This window comes from Aegilops tauschii, chromosome 4 (genome assembly GCF_002575655.3).
Source record: "Aegilops tauschii subsp. strangulata cultivar AL8/78 chromosome 4, Aet v6.0, whole genome shotgun sequence".
In the NCBI taxonomy this organism is placed as follows: domain Eukaryota; kingdom Viridiplantae; phylum Streptophyta; class Magnoliopsida; order Poales; family Poaceae; genus Aegilops; species Aegilops tauschii.
This window is the reverse complement of record NC_053038.3, coordinates 299,712,793-299,737,526: the sequence shown is the minus strand read 5'-3', so window position 1 is coordinate 299,737,526 and position 24,734 is coordinate 299,712,793. Positions and strand designations below refer to the sequence as shown.

Below are 24,734 nucleotides of genomic sequence, written 5' to 3'. Positions count from 1 at the left end.
ACGGTCACTGGAAGCAGAACTGCCCCAAGTACTTAGCGGATAAGAAGGCCGGCAATACCAAAGGTATATGTGATATACATGTTATAGATGTGTACCTAACCAGCGCTCGTAGTAGCTCCTGGGTATTTGATACCGGTGCGGTTGCTCATATTTGTAACTCAAAGCAGGAGCTGCGGAATAAGCGGAGACTGGCGAAGGACTAGGTGACGATGCGCGTCGGGAATGGTTCCAAGGTCGATGTGATCGCCGTCGGCACGCTACCTCTACATTTACCTACGGGACTAGTTTTAAACCTCAATAATTGTTATTTAGTGCCAGCTTTGAGCATGAACATTCTTGTTTAATGCGAGATGGCTACTCATTTAAATCCGAGAATAATGGTTGTTCTATTTATATGAGAGATATATTTTATGGTCATGCCCCGCTGGTCAATGGTTTATTCTTAATGAATCTCGAACGTGATGTTACACATATTCATATTGTGAATGCCAAGAAATGCAAGGTTGATAATGATAGTCCCACATACTTGTGGCACTGCCGCCTTGGTCACATTGGTGTCAAACGCATGAAGAAACTCCATACAGATGGACTTTTGGAGTCTCTTGATTATGAATCATTTGACACGTGTGAACCATGCCTCATGGGCAAAATGACCAAGACTCCGTTCTTCGGAACAGTGGAGCGAGCAACCAACTCATTGGAAATCATACATACTGATGTGTGCGGTCCAATGAGCGTTGAGGCTCGCGGTGGCTACCGTTATGTTCTCACCCTCACTGATGACTTGAGTAGATATGGGTATGTCTACTTAATGAAACACAAGTCTGAGACGTTTGAAAAGTTCAAGGAATTTCAGAGTGAGGTTGAGAATCAACGTGACAGGAAAATAAAGTTCTTACGATCAGATCGTGGAGGGGAATATTTGAGTCACGAATTTGGCACACACTTAAGGAAATGTGGAATTGTTTCACAACTCACGCCGCCTGGAACACCTCGTAATGGTGTGTCCGAACGTCGTAATCGCACTCTATTGGATATGGTGCGATCTATGATGTCTCTTACCGATCTACCGCTATCATTCTGGGGTTATGCTTTAGAGACTGCCGCATTCACTTTAAATAGGGCTCCGTCGAAATCCGTTGAGACGACACCGTATGAATTATGGTTTGGAAAGAAACCTAAGCTGTCGTTTCTTAAAGTTTGGGGATGCGATGCTTATGTCAAGAAACTTCAACCTGAAAAGCTCGAACCCAAGTCGGAAAAATGCGTCTTCATAGGATACCCTAAGGAAACCATTGGGTATACCTTCTACCTCATATCCGAAGGCAAGATCTTCGTTGCCAAGAACGGGTCCTTTCTGGAGAAAGAGTTTCTCTCGAAAGAAGTAAGTGGGAGGAAAGTGGAACTTGATGAGATGACCCCTCTCGAACCAGAAAGTAGCGCAGCACAAGAAAATGTTTCTGTGGTGCTTGCACCGACTAGAGAGGAAGTTAATGATGACGATCATGATCAAGTTACCACTGAACTTCGTAGGTCCACAAGGACACGTTCTGCACCAGAGTGGTACGGCAACCCTGTCCTGGAAATCATGTTGTTGGACAACGGTGAACCTTCGAACTATGAAGAAGCAATGGCGGGTCTAGATTCCAACAAATGGCTTGAAGCCATGCAATCCGAGATAGGATCCATGTATGAAAACAAAGTATGGACTTTGACAGACTTGCCCGATGATCGGCGAGCGATAGAAAATAAATGGATCTTTAAGAAGAAGATGGACGCGGATGGAAATGTTACCATCTATAAAGCTTGACTTGTCGCTAAGGGTTATCGACAAGTTCAAGAAGTTGACTACGATGAGACCTTCTCACCCGTAGCGAAGTTGAAGTCCGTCCGAATCATGTTAGCAATTGCCGCATTCTACGATTATGAGATATGGCAAATGGACGTCAAAACGGCATTCCTTAAGGAAGAATTGTACATGATGCAGCCGGAAGGTTTTGTCGATCCTAAGAATGCTGACAAGGTATGCAAGCTCCAGCGCTCAATCTATGGGCTGGTGCAGGCATCTCGGAGTTGGAACATTCGCTTTGATGAGATGATCAAAGCGTTTGGGTTTACACAGACTTATGGAGAAGCCTGTGTTTACAAGAAAGTGAGTGGGAGCTCTGTAGCATTTCTCATATTATATGTGGATGACATACTATTGATGGGAAATGATATAGAATTCTTGAAAAGTATAAAGGCCTACTTGAATAAGTGTTTTTCAATGAAGGACCTTGGAGAAGCTGCTTACATATTAGGCATCAAGATCTATAGAGATAGATCGAGACGCCTCATAGGTCTTTCACAAAGCACATACCTTGATAAGATATTGAAGAAGTTCAATATGGATCAGTCCAAGAAGGGGTTCTTGCCTGTATTGCAAGGTGTGAGATTGAGCACGGCTCAATGCCCGACCACGGCAGAAGATAAAGAAAAGATGAGTGTCATCCCCTATGCCTCGGCCATAGGGTCTATTATGTATGCCATGCTGTGTACCAGACCTAATGTAAACCTTGCCGTAAGTTTGGTAGGAAGGTACCAAAGTAATCCCGGCATGGAACACTGGACAGCGGTCAAGAACATCCCGAAGTACCTGAAAAGGACTAAGGATATGTTTCTCGTTTATGGAGGTGACGAAGAGCTCGTCGTAAAGGGTTACGTCGATGCTAGCTTTGACACAGATCTGGATGACTCTAAGTCACAAGCCGGATACGTGTATATTTTGAATGGTGGGGCAGTCAGCTGGTGCAGTTGCAAGCAAAGCATAGTGGCGGGATCTACATGTGAAGCGGAGTACATGGCAGCCTCGGAGGCAGCACATGAAGCAATCTGGATGAAGGAGTTCATTGCCGACCTAGGAGTTATTCCCAATGCATCGGGGCCGATGACTCTCTTCTGTGACAACACTGGAGCTATTGCCCTTGCCAAGGAGCCCAGGTTTCACAAGAAGACCAGGCACATCAACCGTCGCTTCAACTCCATTCGTGAAAATGTTCAAAATGGAGACATAGATATTTGTAAAGTGCATACGGATTTGAATGTCGCAGATCTGTTGACTAAACCTCTTCCACGAGCGAAACATGATCAACACCAGAACTCTATGGGTGTACGATTCATCACAATGTAACTAGATTATTGACTCTAGTGCAAGTGGGAGACTGTTGGAAATATGCCCTAGAGGCAATAATAAAATGGTTATTATTATATTTCCTTGTTCATGATAATTGTCTATTGTTCATGCTTTAATTGTGTTATCCGGAAATCGTAATACATGTGTGAATACATAGACCATAACATGTCCCTAGTGAGCCTCTAGTTGACTAGATCGTTGATCAATAGATGGTTACGGTTTCCTGACCATGGACATTGGATGTCATTGATAACGGGATCACATCATTAGGAGAATGATGTGATGGACAAGACCCAATCCTAAGCATAGCACAAGATCGTGTAGTTCGTTTGCTAAAGCTTTTCTAATGTCAAGTATCATTTCCTTAGACCATGAGATCGTTCAACTCCCGGATACCGTAGGAATGCTTTGGGTGTACCAACCGTCACAACGTAACTGGGTGGCTATAAAGGTGCACTACAGGTATCTCCGAAAGTGTCTGTTGGGTTGGCTCGGATCGAGACTGGGATTTGTCACTCCGTATGACGGAGAGGTATCTCCGGGCCCACTCGGTATTGCATCATCATAATGAGCTCAATGTGACTAAGTAGTTAGTCACGGGATCATGCATTACGGAACGAGTAAAGTGACTTGCCGGTAACGAGATTGAACGAGGTATTGGGATACCGACGATCGAATCTCGGGCAAGTAAAGTACCGATTGACAAAGGGAATTGTATACGGGATTGCTTGAATCCTCGACATCGTGGTTCATCCGATGAGATCATCGTGGAACATGTGGGAGCCAACATGGGTATCCAGATCCCGCTGTCGGTTATTGGCTAGAGAGGTGTCTCGGTCATGTCTGCATGATTCCCGAACCCGTAGGGTCTACACACTTAAGGTTCGATGATGCTAGGGTTATAAGGAAGGTTTGTATGTGATTACCGAATGTTGTTCGGAGTCCCGGATGAGATCCCGGACGTCACGAGGAGTTCCGGAATGGTCTGGAGGTAAAGATTTATATATGGGAAGTCACCATACGGTCACCGGAAATATTCGGGGGTATACCGGTATTGTACCGGGACCACCGGAGGGGTTCCGGGGGTCCACCTGCCCCGGAGGGCCTTATGGGCTGTAGGTGGAAGGGAACCAGCCCTTAGTGGGCTGGGCGCCAACCCCCCTAGGGCCCATGCGCCTAGGGTTTGGGGGGGGGGAACCCTAAAGGGGGGCGCCCCCCTTGCTTGGGGGGCAAGCTCCCTCCCCCCTTGGCCGCCGCCCCCCCTCTAGATCTCATCTAGAGGGGCCGGCCCCCTTCCCCCTTCTCCCTATAAATAGAGGGGTGAGGGGAGGGCTGCAGCACCACATCCAAGGCGCAGCCCCTCCCCTCCCCAACACCTCTCCTCCTCCGCGTGTGCTTGGCGAAGCCCTGCCAGAGAACTGTCACTCCACCATCACCACGCCGTCGTGCTGCTGTTGGAGCCTTCTTCCTCAACCTCTCCCCCCTCCTTGCTGGATCAAGGCGTGGGAGACGTCACCGCTCCGTACGTGTGTTGAACGCGGAGGTGCCGTCCGTTCGGCGCTTGCATCATCGGTGATTTGGATCACGACGAGTACAACTCCATCAACCCCGTTCTCTTGAATGCTTCCGCTCGCGATCTACAAGGGTATGTAGATGCACTCCTCCCCTCTTGTTGCTAGTAAACTCCATAGATTGATCTTGGTGATGCGTAGAAAATTTTAATTTCTGCTACGATCCCCAACAGTCCGGGCCCTCTTGAAGAGGTAAAACCCTACGTCCTGCTCTTGTTTATATTGTGGATGTATCAAAGTACAGAGTTGATCTACCTCGACAACATAAGTTGTGGACTAAACCCTAAGGGTAATGGTGACGATGATCAATGTGTCTCTACGGACTAAACCCTCCGGCTTATATAGGCACCAGGGGTATCTAGGATTACACATCGTCGGTTGCCATCTAAGGGTTACACGCCAATCCTAATAGATATACTTGGAGTACACACCAAGTCCTCAGTGAAGCCCGATATGCTAACGCCATAGGTTAGAAGCCTCCGGAGTCCTTCCTCATCAACGGGTTGTCGGTCTGGCCCATGGACTAGACCAGCTAGGCCAGGAAACCGTCGGCTACTTACGAGGACATAGAAACCTCCATGAATCTAGCATATAGTAGTATACGCCAAGTCTTTGGATCTTCCTTTTACGCTTCATGTGCTGCTCAATGCGGCCCAAGAAGGTACCGACAAGGGGTCCTCAACCCCGCCCACTAGGCAGGGAGTTGACATGGTGAGAGACCCCTTAGCCGGGACACCGCACCAGCGGAAATAAAAAGACATTTTTTTTACCTTAATGGCATTTCATTGACCAGTTGGTGGTCACATACGGTGATGGCAGCGACGGTCGGTCGCGCCGGACGAGCGGGCGTAGGGGTGGACGGAGACAGGGTACGAGATGTCGGCGAGAACGAGGCATCGGAGCTACCTTCTTCTTCTTCTTCTTCTTCTTCTTCTCCTCCTCCTCCTCCTCCTCCTCAACGAGCACCATCGCGGTTGCTGACGGTTGGAGCAGCGGGAGGACTACCAGTTGTCGCCCGAAGTCGTTTGTGGCCTTGCATCGACCTTGCCACGGGCCTTTGTTGCTAATGTGGTTGCCCCGAAAGAGGTTTTTGTTTCCCAGCCTCTTATTTGGTGTGGGCGACGGCGCGTGGGTTGTTTTCGATGACATCGTGTCAGTGCTGACTGGCGGGGTGGCGGAAGGATCTTGCGGTTCCATTACGACCAAAATCGAAGGCATCAATGTTGGCAGCGGCAGCGGGCAGAAAGTGGTGGCCATTTGGGCGGGAAGGCAGAGGACCTGAAGTTTTACTTTGAGAGGGATTGGTCGAGTATATTTGAGAGAGTTGGCTACCTTTTGCCGCGGGCTGTTATTTTTTGTTTCCACCTCTAACAGTTTGAGAGATCATTTATGTGGGGTTAGAGAAGCAAAACAAGGAGTCATATGTTTTGTTTTTAGAGGCGTGCTACGCGTTGGCTGTCAGCGAGCCGTCGGATGTGTTGATGCAAGTTGTATGTATCGTTCCTCTTGCAACACAAAACCTTTATTTCTTTAATTTTCTGTAATAAGACTTTTGTTGCAAAACATTTTATTCTCTAATTTTTTGCAATAAGACCCATGTTAGACAAACCTCTTCTTATCTAAATTTCTGCAATAAGACCCATGTTACACAAACCTCTTCTTCAATTTTCTGCAACAAGACCCATATTGCAAAACCTTATTGTAAATGTTACAAACGCATATCTGACGCATCTAAATTTCTACAACAAGATCCATATTGCAAAATTTGAAACATCTCTCACCATGTCGCGTACTTGCGCAGTAGTCGTTCGCTGTCACCGTTCTGCAACACCACCATCGTTGCAGAGATAAAATGAATGAGACGTGGTCCAGTAGGCCACGTATTGAGCAAGGGAGGCGGCGGACACCCCGCGCTTAATCGGGCGGCAGATTTCCCTTGTTCTTATGGGTGGGTAGGGTAAACATCTCGGAGCCTGGATCTCTTGATATCTTGTTCCTTGAAAAAGAGGAGAAATAAGAACGAAGCGTAGCTTAGTTGACAAGGCGCGGGAGTTCGCAGCCAGCCTACCAGGGTTCGAGTCTCGGCTCGGACGCTTGGTGTTCACGGAGTTTTTTTCTATAAAAAATGCCAACAGACTAGTCTAGCCCGGGTTGGTCTCGTTTTTTAAAGAGGAGAAATTATTCCATAAAAAAAGAAAAAGAAAAAGAAAAGAAAAAGAGGAGAAATTTGTGAGTGACGATCCGATCCGGGTCCAGGTCTCCCGCGGCTGGCTGATGGGCCCACGACATGGCCGCCTATTCACGCCACCACCGCCACCGCTTGTGCGCATCCGCAGTAGGCACATCCACGAGTCAACCAGCACCACCACCTGCTCGGAGGGGCCCCAAGCGTCATCTGTTGTTCCCACTGGCATGCGGGCCCATATCCCCACAGGCACGCAGATACAAACAGCTGCGGAGGCGTGCAAGTGCAAAAACCCCGTCGCTCTCGACTCCCCTAGTCCCAGTCGAGGCCAACCCAGAGATTTTTCTTTTCTTCTTCCAACAAAAACAAGTACACGTCTCGTCTCTCTCGTCTCGTTGGAAGCGAAGCGGAAGCGGGAGCCGAGCCCGAGGCGAGGCGAGGCGAGGCCCCTTCTCCACGCCCGAGGCCGAGGGGCCTAGCCGCCTGGGCGCGATCTGCTCGCCCCCCTCCCACTCCAAAGGTCCCGAATCCCTCGTCTTAGTGCGATTCCCCCTCCAGTTTGACCCGTCGGAGGCGGTTGATTTCATACCATAGATGCGCTAGTTGTTCTGCTGCGAGAAATCGGTGTTGTTTGTATGGACTCTGGAGTATGATGATCTGGGCGGCGGGGAAGGGGGCACCAGGTTGCGCTAATCCATACTTCCCGTCAATGCTGGGTGGTCCGCGCGGTTGTGGTGGGGGGTAAATCGCGAGGTGCGTCGCTGTAGTTCTGGGTGGTTCCGGTTGCTTCACTTTTATTTTACTCGGTTCTGCTATTATTAATTTTTGTTTTATTACGAACTGCTTCCACCCGGTGAGATGACTGAACTACGAGTAGTAATTAATTATCCATTCTAGTCGGCGGGGATGTTTGACCCCGTTCTATTGCTGCTGTTATATTATTACTGACGAGTCGCTCGCTAGATTGCTACTCTGCGCACTTAGCAGTGCAGAGTCTGGAAACTGGGTATCCCATTGATCTGCGGCTGCCTGTGTTGTTTCCTAATTCGTGATGTGGATAAATTGGTTGGTGGTTCAGCTTTCGACTGGTTGTTGGGAAGGGTAGGTGGACCTTATGCGAGTTTTTCATGCTATACATGCATCACATCGTGTCATGTAATTGGCAGTGTGTTTTTCTGTCACTCAATATACCCAAGGGCCAAGGAGAGCAGCCAGCATTGTCTTTCTCTTATGACCCTGCCCATCGGCCCAGGTTCGAGTCTCCCGTTCTATCTTAGTTTTGACTTGTGGACGGAATAACTCTTTATCTTCCCACACGTTAAAAGATCAAGCAATCAAGCAAATACAATTGCACTCCAGTCATTGTAGCAGGAAACACCTATCTCTCCTGTTCTACCCGTGCTATGCCCTCTTAACATTTCGTCGTGATGTATCCCCAGAACTGTGTTTCCACTCCATTGTACAAGAGTAAAAGGACTTAGCCCCTCAGTAAAAGCTACCATAACCTTGTGCGACCATTGCTGAACTGAAAGAGAGTTCTATTGATTCCTGGGTTGATTGCCTATGTCTGTTGGAATAGATCTTACATTAATTTCAGGGTTTAACTATGGTCTTCACAATTGGGGCAAATAGCCTAAAATTTTATTTTAAGCGAGTTATTTGGAATTCTGTGCCGCATTGCTACTTTTCTTCGAGGAAAATTACATTCATATTTTGTTTTACTACGATGGAAATGATTTATTATTGACGATTTTGGCTTCTTACCACCTTGTAGCTAAAACAGATTGGTTCCAATAATGATGATTGTTGTCAATTATTTATACGAAGTTCTGTATGAATATGTAGAAGATTTAGCAAGAGGGATGGCTTGTCATTCACAGAGTAATTGAACGGTTGTATCTGTGTAAGGTTGAGTAGTTTTCCTTGGATTATTTGTTACCTCTACTGAATCAAAGGGAATGAAGGGCGGGCCTGGTGCAGTAGTAGAATCTGTCCACTTGTGGCTTGGAGGTCCTGGGTTCGAACCAACCTCCTTGCAGAATGTTATGCAAGGGTAAGGCTATCTAGAAATTCCCTTCTCCAGGCCCCACCTTGTGTGGGAGCTTTCAGCACTGGGTATGCCCTACTGAATCAAAGGGAACATGACACTAAAAGGAAGAAATTTATTAATTCATTATTGCCATTTTTTCCACAATGGAGATGGGCATCTAAGACGTGCGACCTTCCATGGCGTAATTATTAGAAAAAGATGGGTCTCTTGTGATTTCCTGGGTGTTGTTCATGCCGTTGGTTTTTTCATGTCGTTGGTGCTATAAGTACAATTGCTGATACTTATAAGCTAAAAGTGCTCTTATCTTGCATGCCTTCCTTTGCCATAAGTTCTGTCACTATATCTTAAGAGCAAATATTTGTGTGTTTATCTTACAATCGTTGTCAATCTGTAGGGAAGGACCAGTATGCTCCGCAGCAAAGTTTTGCAGAAGACTAAAGAGAGCTTGAGCATATCGAAGAAGCACAAAAGAAGATTTACCCCTCAGTTTTTGAATCCTGAATTCTCTAGCTTGTAGAAGAAGAAAGCCGGAATTACAGATAGAGGACAGACCACAAGCAAGTTGCCCACCTAAATACAGTCTTTGGCAGTATGGCTCCGAAAAACGTGATCCGTTTCATCTTGGTGCTGATCCATGTGAGCAGTTGTTTGGGTAGATCAGGGAAAATGTTTTCTCCTAGCTTTATCTCAGTGGCGCAGTCATTGTCAAGCTGGCCAATTTTCAGTGCAGGGATATCTGTAACTGTTGCACTTGTTCTGTCCTTGTTTCTAACTTTCGAGCATCTCTGCGCGTACCATCAACCTGAGGTAGCTTTCTATCAGAATTTCAGTTTTCGGTTTATTAGAAGAATATATTCTGATATGAAAGATTTCATACCTCCCTGGGCTGCATTTGTTCTAAGTTTTCAACTATCTACCCTGTTCTTTTCGACTGCTGCACTTTCAATTTCAGTTGTCTACTTTGTCCATTGCAGGAGCAGAAGTTCTTGATCGGTCTCATTATGATGGTTCCAGTATATGCTGTTCAATCAGTAAGTAGACCTGTCTGTTCTTGTTTTTTGTTCCAGTTTTTTGTACAATGAGCTGCTATTGCACTTCTTAGTTCAGTGTCGATGTCACATTGCTGATACTTGGAGTGAGCATATGGACAATCAATATTTTGGAAACTGACAGCATCAATGTTGTGCTCACCATATCATGTTTGTGACCGTTTTCTAACGATACTTTGCTAGTATAATTCTGTAATCATAATTCATGTGTATAGTTTATAAACATATACCTGGTAGCATTGTTACATACTTCCACTATTTTAAGTATGCCCTGTGAGTGTTTGTACTCTAGTAAGTCTAGATATTCTTTTTATATTTAATATAACACCCTGTAATTCCATTTTAAAATGTGCTTATTGAGGATAAGTTATATTACTCTTTAGTGCTTTTGTTCCTTTCTTGTACCTCCTTTTGGCTTTCACCAACTTATTTTTCTGTGTATGTGGTTACTATGATTTTATTTCCTTCAATGCCAACAGATCTTTCTTATTTTTTTGTAGTTCTTCTCATTACTGAATTCAAAGGTTGCTTTCATCTGTGAGATGATGCGGGATTGTTATGAGGCATTCGCAATGTATTGCTTTGAGAGATATCTGATAGCATGCTTAGGTTGGTACTTTCTCCATTTGGATCCTTCCTATAAGAAATTGTCTTCTTTACCAATAGTTGGAAGTCAAATTGTACACGGTTGTGACTTTTAACCTGTTTTTTCAACTAACCTTTTAGTTATTGGATTGATTACTTGATTAATCTTATTTCGGGTAATACATGTTTTTTTTTTCTGGTAATGCAGAAATATCAATCGTCAAAAGAGGAATTTAATTATAAGAAAAGTTACAATTTGAGTTGGCATTGCCTTTCTGACTTTGGAGTTACATTTTCAGTTTTTAATCATAAGAATGTCGATGCTGATGAAGCACCTTATTCTGTTTGCTGCTTTAGTTTGGTCAGTGCATAAGACCTGTTATATTGGAGTGAGGGCCAATATGCCAAATACCTAGTTTTTTAGCCTACAGCTCTCAGGTTTCCTTATTTATTTTCTATACTGTTCATTTGATTTTATCTTTTATCATTTTAGGCGGGGAGGAAAGTACCATCAGATACATGGAGGATCAGTTTCAACCCAGTGATAGTTCTCCTCTGCTAGACGTTGATTATGATTATGGTATTGTGAAACATCCATTCCCATTGAACTGGTTTATGAGAAACTGGTACCTCGGTCCTGACTTTTATTATGCCGTGAAGATTGGGATTGTGCAATACGTACGTATTTTATGGTGACAAGCTTTTTACCTTTGTGCCTCTTTGCTTCATGTATGTAATAGCTCTGATGTAGTTTATGATTTTCTGTAGATGATACTCAAGCCTATTTGTGCTATCTTGGCAATTTTGCTAGAACTTCTGGGTATCTATGGAGAAGGAAAATTTGCATGGAGATATGGGTAGGAGTCGTTTCCTTTGCCTGTAGTTTTTCCTGAGCAATCTCTTGAATATTGGTCGCAAACTTAAAGATGCTCATTGTTTTATGCATAATTAATCTGATTCTGCATTGGGGAATGAGCAAAATATTTCAAGTTTGGCGTTCTCAGTGTCAGTCAATCCCTTTGCAGGTACCCATATTTGGCTGTTGTCCTAAATTTCAGCCAGACATGGGCATTGTACTGTCTTGTACAGTTCTACACTGCTACAAAGGAGAAGCTGGAACCTATTAAGCCCCTGTCCAAGTTTCTAACTTTCAAATCTATTATATTTTTGACATGGTGGCAAGGTATTGCTGTTGCATTTCTGTTTTCAACTGGGCTTTTTAATGGACATCTGGCACAAAGTTTGCAAACACGTATCCAGGATTATATAATATGTCTGGAGGTATGTTTTATCCATTATGTTTTTTTTTTACAGTTTCTAGTCTTGGGTTGATTCACTTGCTTTTACTTGTTTTCTCAGCAAGTCACCTCTATGCTTTATCTACCCTCATAGGAGCATGCAGAATACTTCCTCCGTTCCTAAATATAAGTCTTTGTAGAGATTCCACTAGGTGGACTATATACGGAGCAAAATGAATGAATCTACACTTAAAATACATCTATATACATCCGCATGTAGTTCATAGTGAAATCTCTACAAAGACTTATATTTAGGAACGGAGGGAGTACATGCAAAACATTTGTCCAACTGTTACATGCCTATGCTTCATTTTTTTTCATTCACGATGTAGTTTACTTTGGAAACAAGTTAGCTCTGATAGTTTGCACTATAGAAGTACAGTTCTGTTCATCCATATTAACCTCTTAACCCATGTATTGCCTATGCCTAGAGTGCCTTCGTAGTTTGCATATTAGTGAATGGTTTTACTGTAGATTGTTTCTGAGTTACATTTTTTATGTTACATGTTCACAAATGTGGAGGTTATTGTTATGGGAAGTTCCCATATCCCTTTTCCAATATTGGTTGGTTCATGTGTTGCTTTGAATTGTCTTGTACTATCAGAAGTTTATATACAATGCGCTTGTTGTACCAGTGATTTTGTATGTGAACTTGTGTTCACAACCGATGATGGATTTACTGCAGACAACGATGCTACTCTGCTCTCTAATTGTTTAAGAAGAAGAGTCTCTGTTTAAGTTTATTCCCACAACGTTTTGTGTCCCTTGCATGACAGATGGGGGTGGCGGCAGTGGTTCATATGAAAGTATTCCCAGCTAAGCCCTACAGGCGTGGCGAGAGAAGTGTTTATAATGCTGCTGTCATGTCTGATTATGCATCCCTGGGGGCTCCAGATCCTGAAGAAGAACGAGAGATTGATAATTTAACAATCATGGAAACCTCTCGCCCTGATTCCAGAGACAGGCGGTTGAGTTTTCCTCAGAGTGTTCGTGATGTTGTGTTAGGAAGTGGTGAAATTGTAAGTTTCTAATAGTGGTCAGTTTTCTGTACCTCCTTTATCATTCTCTCACATTCGTCTCACTTGTGTTATGGTACGTTCTCAGATGGTCGATGATGTCAGATACACAGTCTCCCATGTCGTCGAGCCCATGGAAAGGAGTTTCACGAAGATAAATAAGACACTCCACCAAATATCTGAGAATGTGAAGCAGATTGAGAAGCAGAAGAGGAAGGCAAAGGACGACAGCCATCTTATTCCGCTGGAATCATGGTCAGAGGAATTTTCAGAAGCTCAAGATCAGGTTCAAGGTGGTAGTTTTAGTGACAGTGGATTAGCTAGGAGAAGGTACAACAAATTTCGCAGACTCCGCAGGTGGTTCTAGCAGTCTGGTGGTGGGTTTTAACCACGGCGGCTAACCTTTACCCAGAAGTAGAAGTTTATACATCATTTAGGACACACTGAGGCAAAAGAAAGGCAATTCCGGTGACTAATAGTTTGCAGGATGGCTTCGGAGCTTCCCTGGTTCCTTCTGTTTAATAGCTGACCCTGGCTCAGTTTCAGGAGGTGCTGTTACATGGGTTTTTCTATGGGAGTGGCCTTGTTTGGTACAGGCAAAAAAATTAGGCTCCGATAATTACTGATGTAACCAACCCCCAAGCTTCTTTGGATTAACATACACTGAAGGGAGAACACTGAAGGAAGATATTTGTACGACTGGATGAACATTTTTCAATGAAATCCTTAAAGCACCTTTGGTTTTGAAGTGATTCATATTGTCATTCGTAAGGCGTAAACTGTCCTTCTGATCATGGATCTTAAAAATTATTGTTTAACCAAATGCCCTCTCAATTGTGAAGTTAAGAGTGAAACAATTCGGCGGCAGTTCTATGATAATTCCTAGAAGAGAACTCGTTGACATGGTACTTGGTTTTCTTGGAAGTTGACATGGTACTTGGTTTTCTTGGAAGGATGCAAGAACGCCAGACCGACATGCATATCCAACATATCCTAGGTAGAACATACCATCGGGGATATTGATCTTATATTGTTGTCAAGAATTTTCTTGAAGGATACAAGAACACCAGACCGACATGCATATCCAACATATCCTAGGTAGACCATCGGGGATATTGATCTTATATTGTTGTCAAGAATTTTCTTGAAGGATGCAAGAACACTAGACCGACATGCATATCCAACATATCCTAGGTAGATCATCGGGGATATTGATCTTATATTGTTGTCAAAAATGTTAGCATTGTGTAGTGTTTTCTACCTATGTATGTTGCAGTTTGTGACATCGGCAATCTAGCAGTCACATGAGCATCATCTATTGTGCCAATATAATCATGTGATGGCATAAAAAGAACAGTTATAGCTCACAAGAACACAAGCATGTCATAGAATGAACTAAGAGTATTGTTCCCCTTGAAATATGGATAGCATCTAGGGCTCTTGTGTATCTTCGAATGAGTTTGACCAGTAAGTTACTTGGTCATCTCTCCTCCAAGCTCCTTAATCACATACAAGACTTATTTGAAATACTAGAAAATTGTCTCACTGGATCTCCTCAACGTGTTGTGAATCCCACTGGGCTGGTTATGACCCACAATATGAAGGAGCATTGGTACTTCCTCTTTCCACGGAGGTGTGGATGCTATCTTCTAGCAACTCCCTCTCCTTAAACGTGCCCACAAGCTTGGCGAAAGGTGCTCTAGCATTCCAAGCATGTTCACAACCTATACATTGTTATTGTTATAGATGAAAATTATGAATAGGAAAAAGAAGACTTAGCACATAGTATACTGAACAAAACTTTTTTTTCTTGTATATATAAAAGGGGTTTGTTCTAAGAATATGTCAATTAAAAGGACTAAAAAAATAATTGAAGTATTTAAAATGCAAAATTTGAAAAGGGGGGGGGGTAGTCCTATGCATTGTGCATGGTTTTAGATTCGCCGACCTCTCCCTATCTGGAGCTAATAATGTGAAAGTACAACTAATCCCTGAATGGTTTTCGTAATTCATAACAACATATACATCATTGAACTAATGCCTACTTAAAGAATGTTTCAGGAAAGTTCAATTTAGGTATGACAATGGGATGTGAATGTGGACCCCTCAAAATGCAGATGACATGTGTTGGCACAGCTTCTAGACTCTACATTTTTTGTTAAGTGATCCAAGATCACATTGAGTCCATAGAAAAGTCAATACTATTAAAAGGTGATGAGGTTTTGATCATGGTCTAACTGCTCTAGTGCTTAGAGATATCGCTCCAAAACCCTCAGTCACACTCTCACATTCATCGATGTCCAAAACCCTAAAGTTTGTCCCATCGAAACACATACAACCGGACTCACCGAGATACACTTGACATAGCCACTCCCTAAACCCTAGCGTCTCGGTCTCACCGAGATGACCATTCGGTCCCACCGAAGAACATTTGCCAACCTTCTATAACCAATTGGTTTCACTTCAGAATTTTTGAGTGGTTTCAATCGATGATACCAAAGTGTGGAAAGTGATTATTTCATCAGCATTCGATCCCACAACGAGGTTTCATACGATCTCACTGAAAAACCAAAGTTCAGATCTTTTGCACTAGTCGGTCTCGCCGAGTGGTTTCACCCGGTCCATCGAATAGTGCATAAAGGTTTGTAACAGTTGAATTTTTGGTGCTGCCTACATAAACCCCCACCCATTGCACCAACTCTTAGAGAGCAACCAGTTCGAAGCCACTACTTCTTATATCCATTTTCTGAGAGAGAACCACCTACCCTTGTGTTGAGATCAAGAGGATTGCACTCCAACCTTTGATCCTTGATCTCTAGCCTCCCCAAATTGTTTTCCACTCCAATCCCTCCCCTACCACATAGCCAAAATATGTGAGAGAGTGTTTGAGTGTTGAGGAGACTATCTTTTGAAGCACAAGAGCAAGGAGTTCATCATCAACAACAATATCTATTACCTTTTGGAGAGTGGTGTCTCCTAGATTGGTTAGCTGTCACCTGAGAGCCTCCAAGCTCGTGGAGTTGAACCAAGGAGTTTGTAAGGGCAAGGAGATCGCCTACTTCGTGAAGATCTACCCGAGTGAGGCTAGTTCTTCGTGGGCGTAAGCCATGATGACATAGACAAGGTTGCTTCTTCGTGGGCCCTTCGTGGAATCCCGCAACCGTTACTCCCATGGGTTGAAGTCTCCATCAACGTGGATGTACGATAGCACAACCTATCGGAACCACGAGAAAAACCATCGTGTCTTCATTGTGTTTGATTATCTCCAAAACCCTTCCTCTACTTTCATATGCGAAGTCATTACTTTCTGCTACCACTATATTAGACTTGCATGTGCGGGGTGCTAGTAGACTTGGTAGAATTGCTAAAATCCGTCAAAAACTAAAATTGGGAAAATGCTAGTTTTTTATTGGTCAAGTAGTCTAATCACCTCCCCTTTTAGACCTACTTGCGATCCTAGACAATGCATCGTGTATATGCTTTGAATTGCGATGAATTGCTCTCTTGTGGACCAACATGACCTAGACCTAAATCATAACTATGAGTGTTGATGCGTGACAAGCAACTTGATCTGCTCGTCCTAGTGAAATCAATGTTGTGGTAAGTAAGGGCGAAATTGACCCTACACCTTACCCAACGACCTAACATTGGAGGGTGTATGTATGCTGGTTACCTCCATTGCAGCCGACGACGCGCCCATGCCAGAGACGAGGCAGACGAGATGGAGACGAAGATGAAGTGGACAAGCAGCTAATGGAGGGGAGGAGCACGTCCTAGTGCCGGATTTATAAGCCATCGTCGTCATTGATACCACAAATCTAAGTCACTGCTGGTGCCAAGAACTGAGTTTGGATCTAATTTGTCGGTAGAGGCAAGAAAGTACAGGAGAGGGGGGAGGGTGAGGCTAGATTTTGCCCCATCCCATGTTGCATATTTTGGTCTCCTACCATCTCCATGTCTGCACCCTCGCATACGTCGTTCCCCACCTTATGCCCGCCTTCGCGGAAACGACCGATTCGAGCGTTCCTAGCGAGCCAGGCTTTGGAGTGCTTTAAGTTTTGTGCGCCTATGGGCCAACACATCATGTACACAACCAAACATACTTTTATTTCATCTACCGGGCATGTTTGGGGGTGATGCATGCAACCAAACAAGATCTACATTGCAAGTCTTGGGTACCTCCGCATGAGCCAGCTCCACGACGCTTGGAATCCCTCTGTCACCGTCGAACATGCTAGGATCTGAAACACCATTTGAGTCCCTTGGCCAGAGGCGATTTTCCTCTCGAAAATGCTCTCTGAACCTCTTCAATTCCAGATTTGGGGGCACGCTACTCCACCTTCATCGAGATGGCCAGATCCCTCTTTCGCGGTACCCGTGACCCCAACAACGAACTCCTTGCTCCTCCAAGAGCAGCTCACTCATTCCAGTGCGCCATGCTGAAGTATCAGATTATTCCTGATCCACTGAAGCTTTTGGGCACTCCACCAACAACAGGAACTCCATGATCTACATCGGATCCAAAGGACCCAACCTCCACAAGCCCACCAGTGGCATCGCAGAAGTCGCCACCGGGATGAGAAAGGACCTTAGTGAACTTTATGCCATGGATGGAAGGCACCAAACCCTTGTTTCGGCTCTGAGCCCCCTCCCCCTGATGTCGCTTGAACTATGTCGGTATTTCCCCAAAGAGGAAGGGATGATGTAGCACAACTACGATAGGTATTTCCCTCAGTTATGAAACCAATGTATCAATCCAGTAGGAGAACCAACACTGCTACCGTAACGTGCTATACAAATGGTTTTTAACCCCTTTCCGCGACGACATTTTGAACCGTCGCCAAGTGAGTGACTGCGATAGGGGGTCCTTCCTACACGACCCAGGAACTGTCGGGGATAGGCGAGCGGCTACTGACGATCGCCATAGAATAAACGTATGAGAAGTCGCCCCAGTCCCACACGTTATTTCTCGATGTTACGTTTCTGATCCGAGAGACATCCCAAACGATTACGCCGCTATAGTCGTGTGAAAAAGGTGGACATCAACATTTAATCTACCCATATATTTGCGATAGGTACGTTATCACACACAGTTCAAGAATGTAAAATATGTGTGGTGCCTCTACTAACGCCAACGTGTCCATTTTCATAATTGTGTGCGATAGGTATTACTACTAGGAAAAAGCCTAGTAGTAGCGCGGGTTAAACAGCTAGTAGTAGCGCGGGTGCCCGCGCTACTACTACGACGCTGCAGCTAACTGGTAGTGAAGGAAATATGCCCTAGAAGCAATAATAAAGTTGTTATTTATATTTCCTTATATCATGATAAATGTTTATTATTCATGCTAGAATTGTATTAACCGGAAACTTAGTACATGTGTGAATACATAGACAAACAGAGTGTCCCTAGTATGCCTCTACTAGACTAGCTCGTTAAGCAAAGATGGTTAAGTTTCCTAGCCATAGACATGTGTTGTCATTTGATGAACGAGATCACATCATTAGAGAATGATGTGATGGACAAGACCCATCCATTAGCTTAGCACTATGATCGTTTAGTTTATTGCTATTGCTTTCTTCATGACTTATACATGTTCCTATGACTATGAGATTATGCAACTCCCGAATACCGGAGGAACACTTAGTGTTCTATCAAACGTCACAACATAACTGGGTGATTATAAAGATGCTCTACAGGTGTCTCCAATGGTGTTTGTTGAGTTGGCATAGATCGAGATTAGGATTTGTCACTCCGATTGTCGGGGAGGTATCTCTGAGCCCTCTCGGTAATGCACATCATTATAAGCCTTGCAAGCAATGTGACTAATGAGTTAGTTGCGGGATGATGCACTACGGAACGAGTAAAGAGACTTGCCGGTAACGAGATTGAACTAGGTATGATGATACCGGTGATCGAATCTCGGGCAAGTAACATACCGATGACAAAGGGAACAACGTATGTTGTTGTGCGGTTTGACCGATAAAGATCTTCGTAGAATATGTAGGAACCAATATGAGCATCCAGGTTCCACTATTGGTTATTGACCGGAGAAGTGTCTCGGTCATGTCTACATAGTTCTCGAACCCGTAGGGTCTGCACGCTTAACGTTCGATGACGATTGGTATTATGAGTTTATGTGATTTGATGTACCGAAGGTTGTTCAGAGTTCCGGATGAGATCACGGACATGATGAGGAGTCTCGAAATGGTCGAGACATAAAGACTGATATATTGGACCATGTTGTTCGGACACCGGAAGTGTTCTGGATAAAACCGGAGTGCCGGAGGGTTACCGGAATCCCCCCGGGAAGTTAATGGGCCACCATGGGCCTTAGAGGAGAGAGGGCCGGCCAGGAGGTGGCGCGCGCCCCCCAGTCCGAATTGGACAAGGGGTGGGGGCGGCGCCCCCTCCTTCCTTCTCTCCCCTTCCTCCTTCCTTCCCCTCCTTGTTGGACTAGGAAAGGGGGGAACCTACTCCTAGTAGGAGTAGGATTCCCCCCCTTGGGCGCGCCCCTTGAGGCCGGCCGCCCCCTCCCCTCCTTTATATACGTGGAGGGGGGCACCCCATAGACACACAAGTTGATTTCTTAGCCGTGTGCGGTGCCCCCCTCCACAGTTTTCCACCTCGGTCATATTGTCGTAGTGCTTAGGCGAAGCCCTACGTCGGTAACTTCATCATCACCGTCACCACGCCGTCGTGCTGACGAAACTCTCCCTCGGCCTCAACTGGATCTAGAGTTCGAGAGACGTCACCGAGCTGAACGTGTGCAGATCGTGGAGGTGCCGTGCGTTCGGTACTTGATCGGTTGGATCGCGAAGACGTTCGACTACATCAACCGCGTTACTAAACGCTTCCGCTTTCGGTCTATGAGGGTACGTGGACACACTCTCCCCGCTCGTTGCTATGCTTCTCCTAGATAGATCTTGCGTGATCGTAGAATTTTTTTTGAAATACTACGTTCCCCAACAGTGGTATCAGAGCCAGGTCTTTGCGTAGATGTTGTATGCACGAGTAGAATACAAAGAGTTGTGGGCGATTATAGTCATACTGCTTACCAGCATGTCATACTTTGATTCGGCGGTATTGTTGGATGAAGCGGCCCAGACCGACATTACATGACCGCGTTCATCAGACTGGTTCTACCGCCGTGCTTCGCACACAGGTGGCTAGTGGGTGTCTGTTTCTCCAACTTTAGTTGAATTGAGTTTGACTACGCCCGGTCCTTGTTGAAGGTTAAAACAACACACTTGATGAAAAATCGTTGTGGTTTTGATGCGTAGGTAAGAACGGTTCTTACTAGAAGCCCGTAGCAGCCACGTAAAACTTGCAACAACAAAGTAGAGGACGTCTAACTTGTTTTTGCAGGGCTTGCTATGATGTGATATGGTCAAGACGTGATGATATATAAATTGTTGTATGAGATGATCATGTTTTGTAACAGTTATCGGCAACTGGAAGGAGCCATATGGTTGTCGCTTTATTGTATGAAATGCATTCACCATGTAATTGCTTTACTTTATCACTAAGCGGTAGCGATAGTTCGCGAGACGACAACGATGCTTCGATGGAGATCAAGGTGTCAAGCCGGTGACGATGGTGATCATGACGGTGCTTTGGAGATGGAGATCAAAGGCACAAGATGATGATGGCCATATCATATCACTTATATTGATTGCATGTGATGTTTATCCTTTATGCATCTTATTTTGCTTAGTACGGCGGTAGCATTATCATATGATCTCTCACTAAATTTCAAGGTATAAGTGTTCTCCCTGAGTATGCACTATTGCTACAGTTCGTCGCGCCGAGACACCACGTGATGATCGGGTGTGATAAGCTCTACGTTCACATACAACGGGTGCAAGCCAGTTTTGCACACACAGAATACTCGGGTTAAACTTGACGAGCCTAGCATATGCAGATATGGCCTTGGAACACTAAGACCGAAAGGTCGAGCGTGAATCATATAGTAGATATGATCAACATAGTGATGTTCACCATTGAAAACTACTCCATCTCACGTGATGATCGGACATGGTTTAGTTGATATGGATCACGTGATCACTTAGATGATTAGAGGGATGTCTATCTAAGTGGGAGTTCTTAAGTAATATGATTAACTGAACTTTAATTTATCATGAACTTAGTACCTGATAGTATTTTGCATGTCTATGTTGTTGTAGATAAATGGCCCGTGCTACTGTTCCATTGAATTTTAATGCGTTCCTAGAGAAAAGCTAAGTTGAAAGATGATGGTAGCAACTACACGGACTGGGTCCGTAACTTGAGGATTATCCTCATTGTTGCACAGAAGAATTATGTCCTGGAAGCACCGCTAGGTGCCAAACCCGCCGTAGGAGCAACACCATATGTTATGAACGTCTGGCAGAGCAAAGCTGATGACTACTCGATAGTTCAGTGTGCCATGCTTTACGGCGTAGAACCGGGACTTCAACGATGTTTTGAACGTCATGGAGCATATGAGATGTTCCAGGAGTTGAAGTTAATATTTCAAGCAAATGCCCGGATTGAGAGATATGAAGTCTCCAATAAGTTCTACAACTGCAAAATGGAGGAGAATAGTTCTATCAGTGAGCATATACTCAGAATGTCTTGGTACCACAATCACTTGACTTAGCTAGGAGTTAATCTTCCAGTTGATAGTGTCATTGACAGAGTTCTTCAATCACTGCCACCAAGCCACAAAAGCTTTGTGATGAACTATAATATGCAAGGGATGGATAAGACAATTCCCGAGCTCTTCGCAATGCTAAAGGCTGCGGAGGTAGAAATCAAGAAGGAGCATCAAGTGTTGATGGTCAACAAGACCACTAGTTTCAAGAAGAAGGGCAAAGGGAAGAAGGGGAACTTCAAGAAGAACGGCAAGCAAGTTGCTGCTCAAGTGAAGAAGCCCAAGTCTGGACCTAAGCCTGAGACTGAGTGCTTCTACTGCAAAGGGACTGGTCACTGAAAGCGGAACTGCCCCAAGTATTTGGCGGATAAGAAGGATGGCAAAGTGAAAGGTATATTTGATATACATGTTATTGATGTGTACCTTTCTAATGCTCGTAGTAGCGCCTGGGTATTTGATACTGGTTCTGTTGCTCATATTTGCAACTCGAAACAGGGGCTACAGATTAAGTGAAGATTGGCTAAGGACGAGGTGACGATGCGCGTGGGAAATGGTTCCAAAGTCGATGTGATCGCCGTCGTCACGCTACCTCTACATCTACTTTCGGGATTAGTTTTAGACCTGAATAATTGTTATTTGGTGCCAGCGTTAAGCATGAACATTATATCTGGATCTTGTTTGATGTGAGACGGTTATTCATTTAAATCGGAGAATAATGGTTGTTTTATTTATATGAGTAATATCTTTTATGGTCATGCACCCTTGATGAGTGGTCTATTTTTATTGAATCTCGATAGTTGTGATACACATATTCATAGTATTGAAGCCAAAATATATAAGTTTAATAATGATAGTGCAACTTATTTGTGGCACTGCCGTTTAGGTCATATTGGTGTAAAGCGCATGAAGAAACTCCATGCTGATGGGCTTTTGGAATCACTTGATTATGAATCACTTGATGCTTGCGAACCATGCCTCATGGGCAAGATGACTAAGACTCCGTTCTCTGGAATAATGGGGCGAGCAACAGATTTGTTGGAAATAATACATACTAATGTATGTGGTCCGATGAGTGTTGATGCTCGCGGCGGGTATCGTTATTTTCTAACCTTCACAGATGATTTGAGCAGATATGGGTATATCTACTTGATGAAACACAAGTCTGAAACATTTGAAAAGTTCAAAGAATTTCAGAGTGAAGTGGAAAATCATCGTAACAAGAAAATAAAGTTTCTATGATCTGATCGTGGAGGAGAATATTTGAGTCACAAGTTTGGTCTTCATTTGAAACAATGCGGAATAGTTTCGCAACTCACGCCACCCGGAACACCACAGCGTAATGGTGTGTCCGAACGTCGTAATCGTACTTTATTAGATATGGTGCGATCTATGATGTTTCTTACTAATTTACCGCTATCGTTTTGGGGTTATGCTTTAGAGACGGCTGCATTCACGTTAAATAGGGCACCATCTAAATCCGTTGAGACGACGCCATATGAACTATGGTTTGGCAAGAAACCCAAGTTGTCATTTCTTAAAGTTTGGGGCTGCGATGCTTATGTGAAAAAACTTCAACCTGATAAGCTCGAACCCAAATCGGAGAAATGTGTCTTCATAGGATACCCAAAGGAAACTGTTGGGTACACCTTCTATCATAGATCCGAAGGCAAGATATTCGTTGCTAAGAATGGATCCTTTCTAGAGAAGGAGTTTCTCTCGAAAGAAGTGAGTGGGAGGAAAGTAGAACTTGATGAGGTAATTGTACCTGCTCCCTTATTGAAAAGTAGTTCATCACAGAAATCAGTTCCAGTGATTCCTACACCAATTAGTGAGGAAGCTAATGATGATGATCATGAAACTTCTGATCAAGTTACTACCGAACCTCGTAGGTCAACCAGAGTAAGATCCGCACCAGAGTGGTACGGTAATCCTGTTCTGGAAGTCATGTTACTTGACCATGACGAACCTACGAACTATGAGGAAGCGACGATGAGCCCAGATTCCGCGAAATGGCGCTAGGCCATGAAATCTGAGATGGGATCCATGTATGAGAACAAAATATGGACTTTGGTTAACTTGCCCGATGATCGGCAAGCCATAGAGAATAAATGGATCTTTAAGAAGAAGACTGGCACTGACGGTAATGTTACTGTCTACATAGCTCGACTTGTTGTGAAAGGTTTTCGACAAGTTCAAGGAGTCGACTACGATGAGACTTTCTCACCTGTAGCGATGCTTAAGTCCGTCCGAATCATGTTAGCAATTGCAGCATTTTATGATTATGAAATTTGTCAAATGGATGTCAAAACTGCATTCCTTAATGGATATCTTAAAGAAGAGTTGTATATGATGCAACCAGAAGGTTTTGTCGATCCAAAAGGTGATAACAAAGTGTGCAAGCTCCAGCGATCCATTTATGGACTGGTGCAAGCCTCTCGGAGTTGGAATATACGCTTTGATAGTGTGATCAAAGCATATGGATTTATACAGACTTTTGTAGAAGCCTGTATTTACAAGAAAGTGAGTGGGAGCTCTATAGCATTTCTGATATTATATGTGGATGACGTATTGTTGATCAAAAATGATACTGAATTTCTGAATAGCATAAAAGGATACTTGAATAAGAATTTTTCAATGAAAGACCTCGGTGAAGCTGCTTATATATTGGGCATCAAGATCTATAGAGATAGATCAAGACGCTTAATTAGACTTTCACAAAGCACATACCTTGATAAAGTTTTGAAGAAGTTCAAAATGGATCAAGCAAAGAAAGGGTTCTTTCCTTTGTTACAAGGTGTGAAGTTGAGTTAGACTCAATGCCCGACCACTGCAGAAGACAGAGAGAAAATGAAGGCCATTCCCTATGCTTCAGCCATAGGTTCTATCATGTATGCAATGTTGTGTACCAGACCTGATTTGTGCCTTGCTATTAGTTTAGCAAGGAGGTACCAAAGTAATCCAGGAGTGGATCACTGGACAGCGGTCAAGAACATCCTGAAATACCTGAAAAGGACTAAGGATATGTTTCTCGTTTATGGAGGTGACAAAGAGCTCATCATAAATGGTTACGTCGATGCAAGCTTTGACACTGATCCGGATGACTCTAAGTCACAAACCGGATACATGTTTATATTGAATGGTGGAGCTGTCAGTTGGTGCAGTTCCAAGCAGAGCG

At 44.1% G+C, this 24,734-nt stretch overlaps 1 protein-coding gene across 4 annotated transcripts; it reads left to right on the top strand.

The window, feature by feature from the left end:
* Positions 1 to 7,215: 7,215 nt before the first annotated feature.
* On the top strand, positions 7,216 to 13,674 carry LOC109740848 (protein LAZ1 homolog 1). Of its 4 annotated transcripts, none has more exons than XM_020299898.4 (9): positions 7,216 to 7,448; positions 9,373 to 9,785; positions 9,953 to 10,009; positions 10,528 to 10,636; positions 11,106 to 11,290; positions 11,381 to 11,469; positions 11,638 to 11,893; positions 12,687 to 12,929; positions 13,015 to 13,674. In XM_020299898.4, exons 2-9 carry the CDS (start codon positions 9,570 to 9,572, stop codon positions 13,291 to 13,293), a joined length of 1,434 nt encoding a protein of 477 aa, XP_020155487.1. In that variant the 5' UTR covers positions 7,216 to 7,448; positions 9,373 to 9,569; the 3' UTR covers positions 13,294 to 13,674. The 4 variants fall into 4 exon arrangements, with proteins under 4 accessions (XP_020155487.1, XP_020155485.1, XP_020155488.1 ...); XM_020299896.4 differs by having other exon boundaries at positions 7,225 to 8,981; XM_020299899.4 differs by having other exon boundaries at positions 7,287 to 7,448; positions 9,931 to 10,009.
* Positions 13,675 to 24,734: the final 11,060 nt, after the last annotated feature.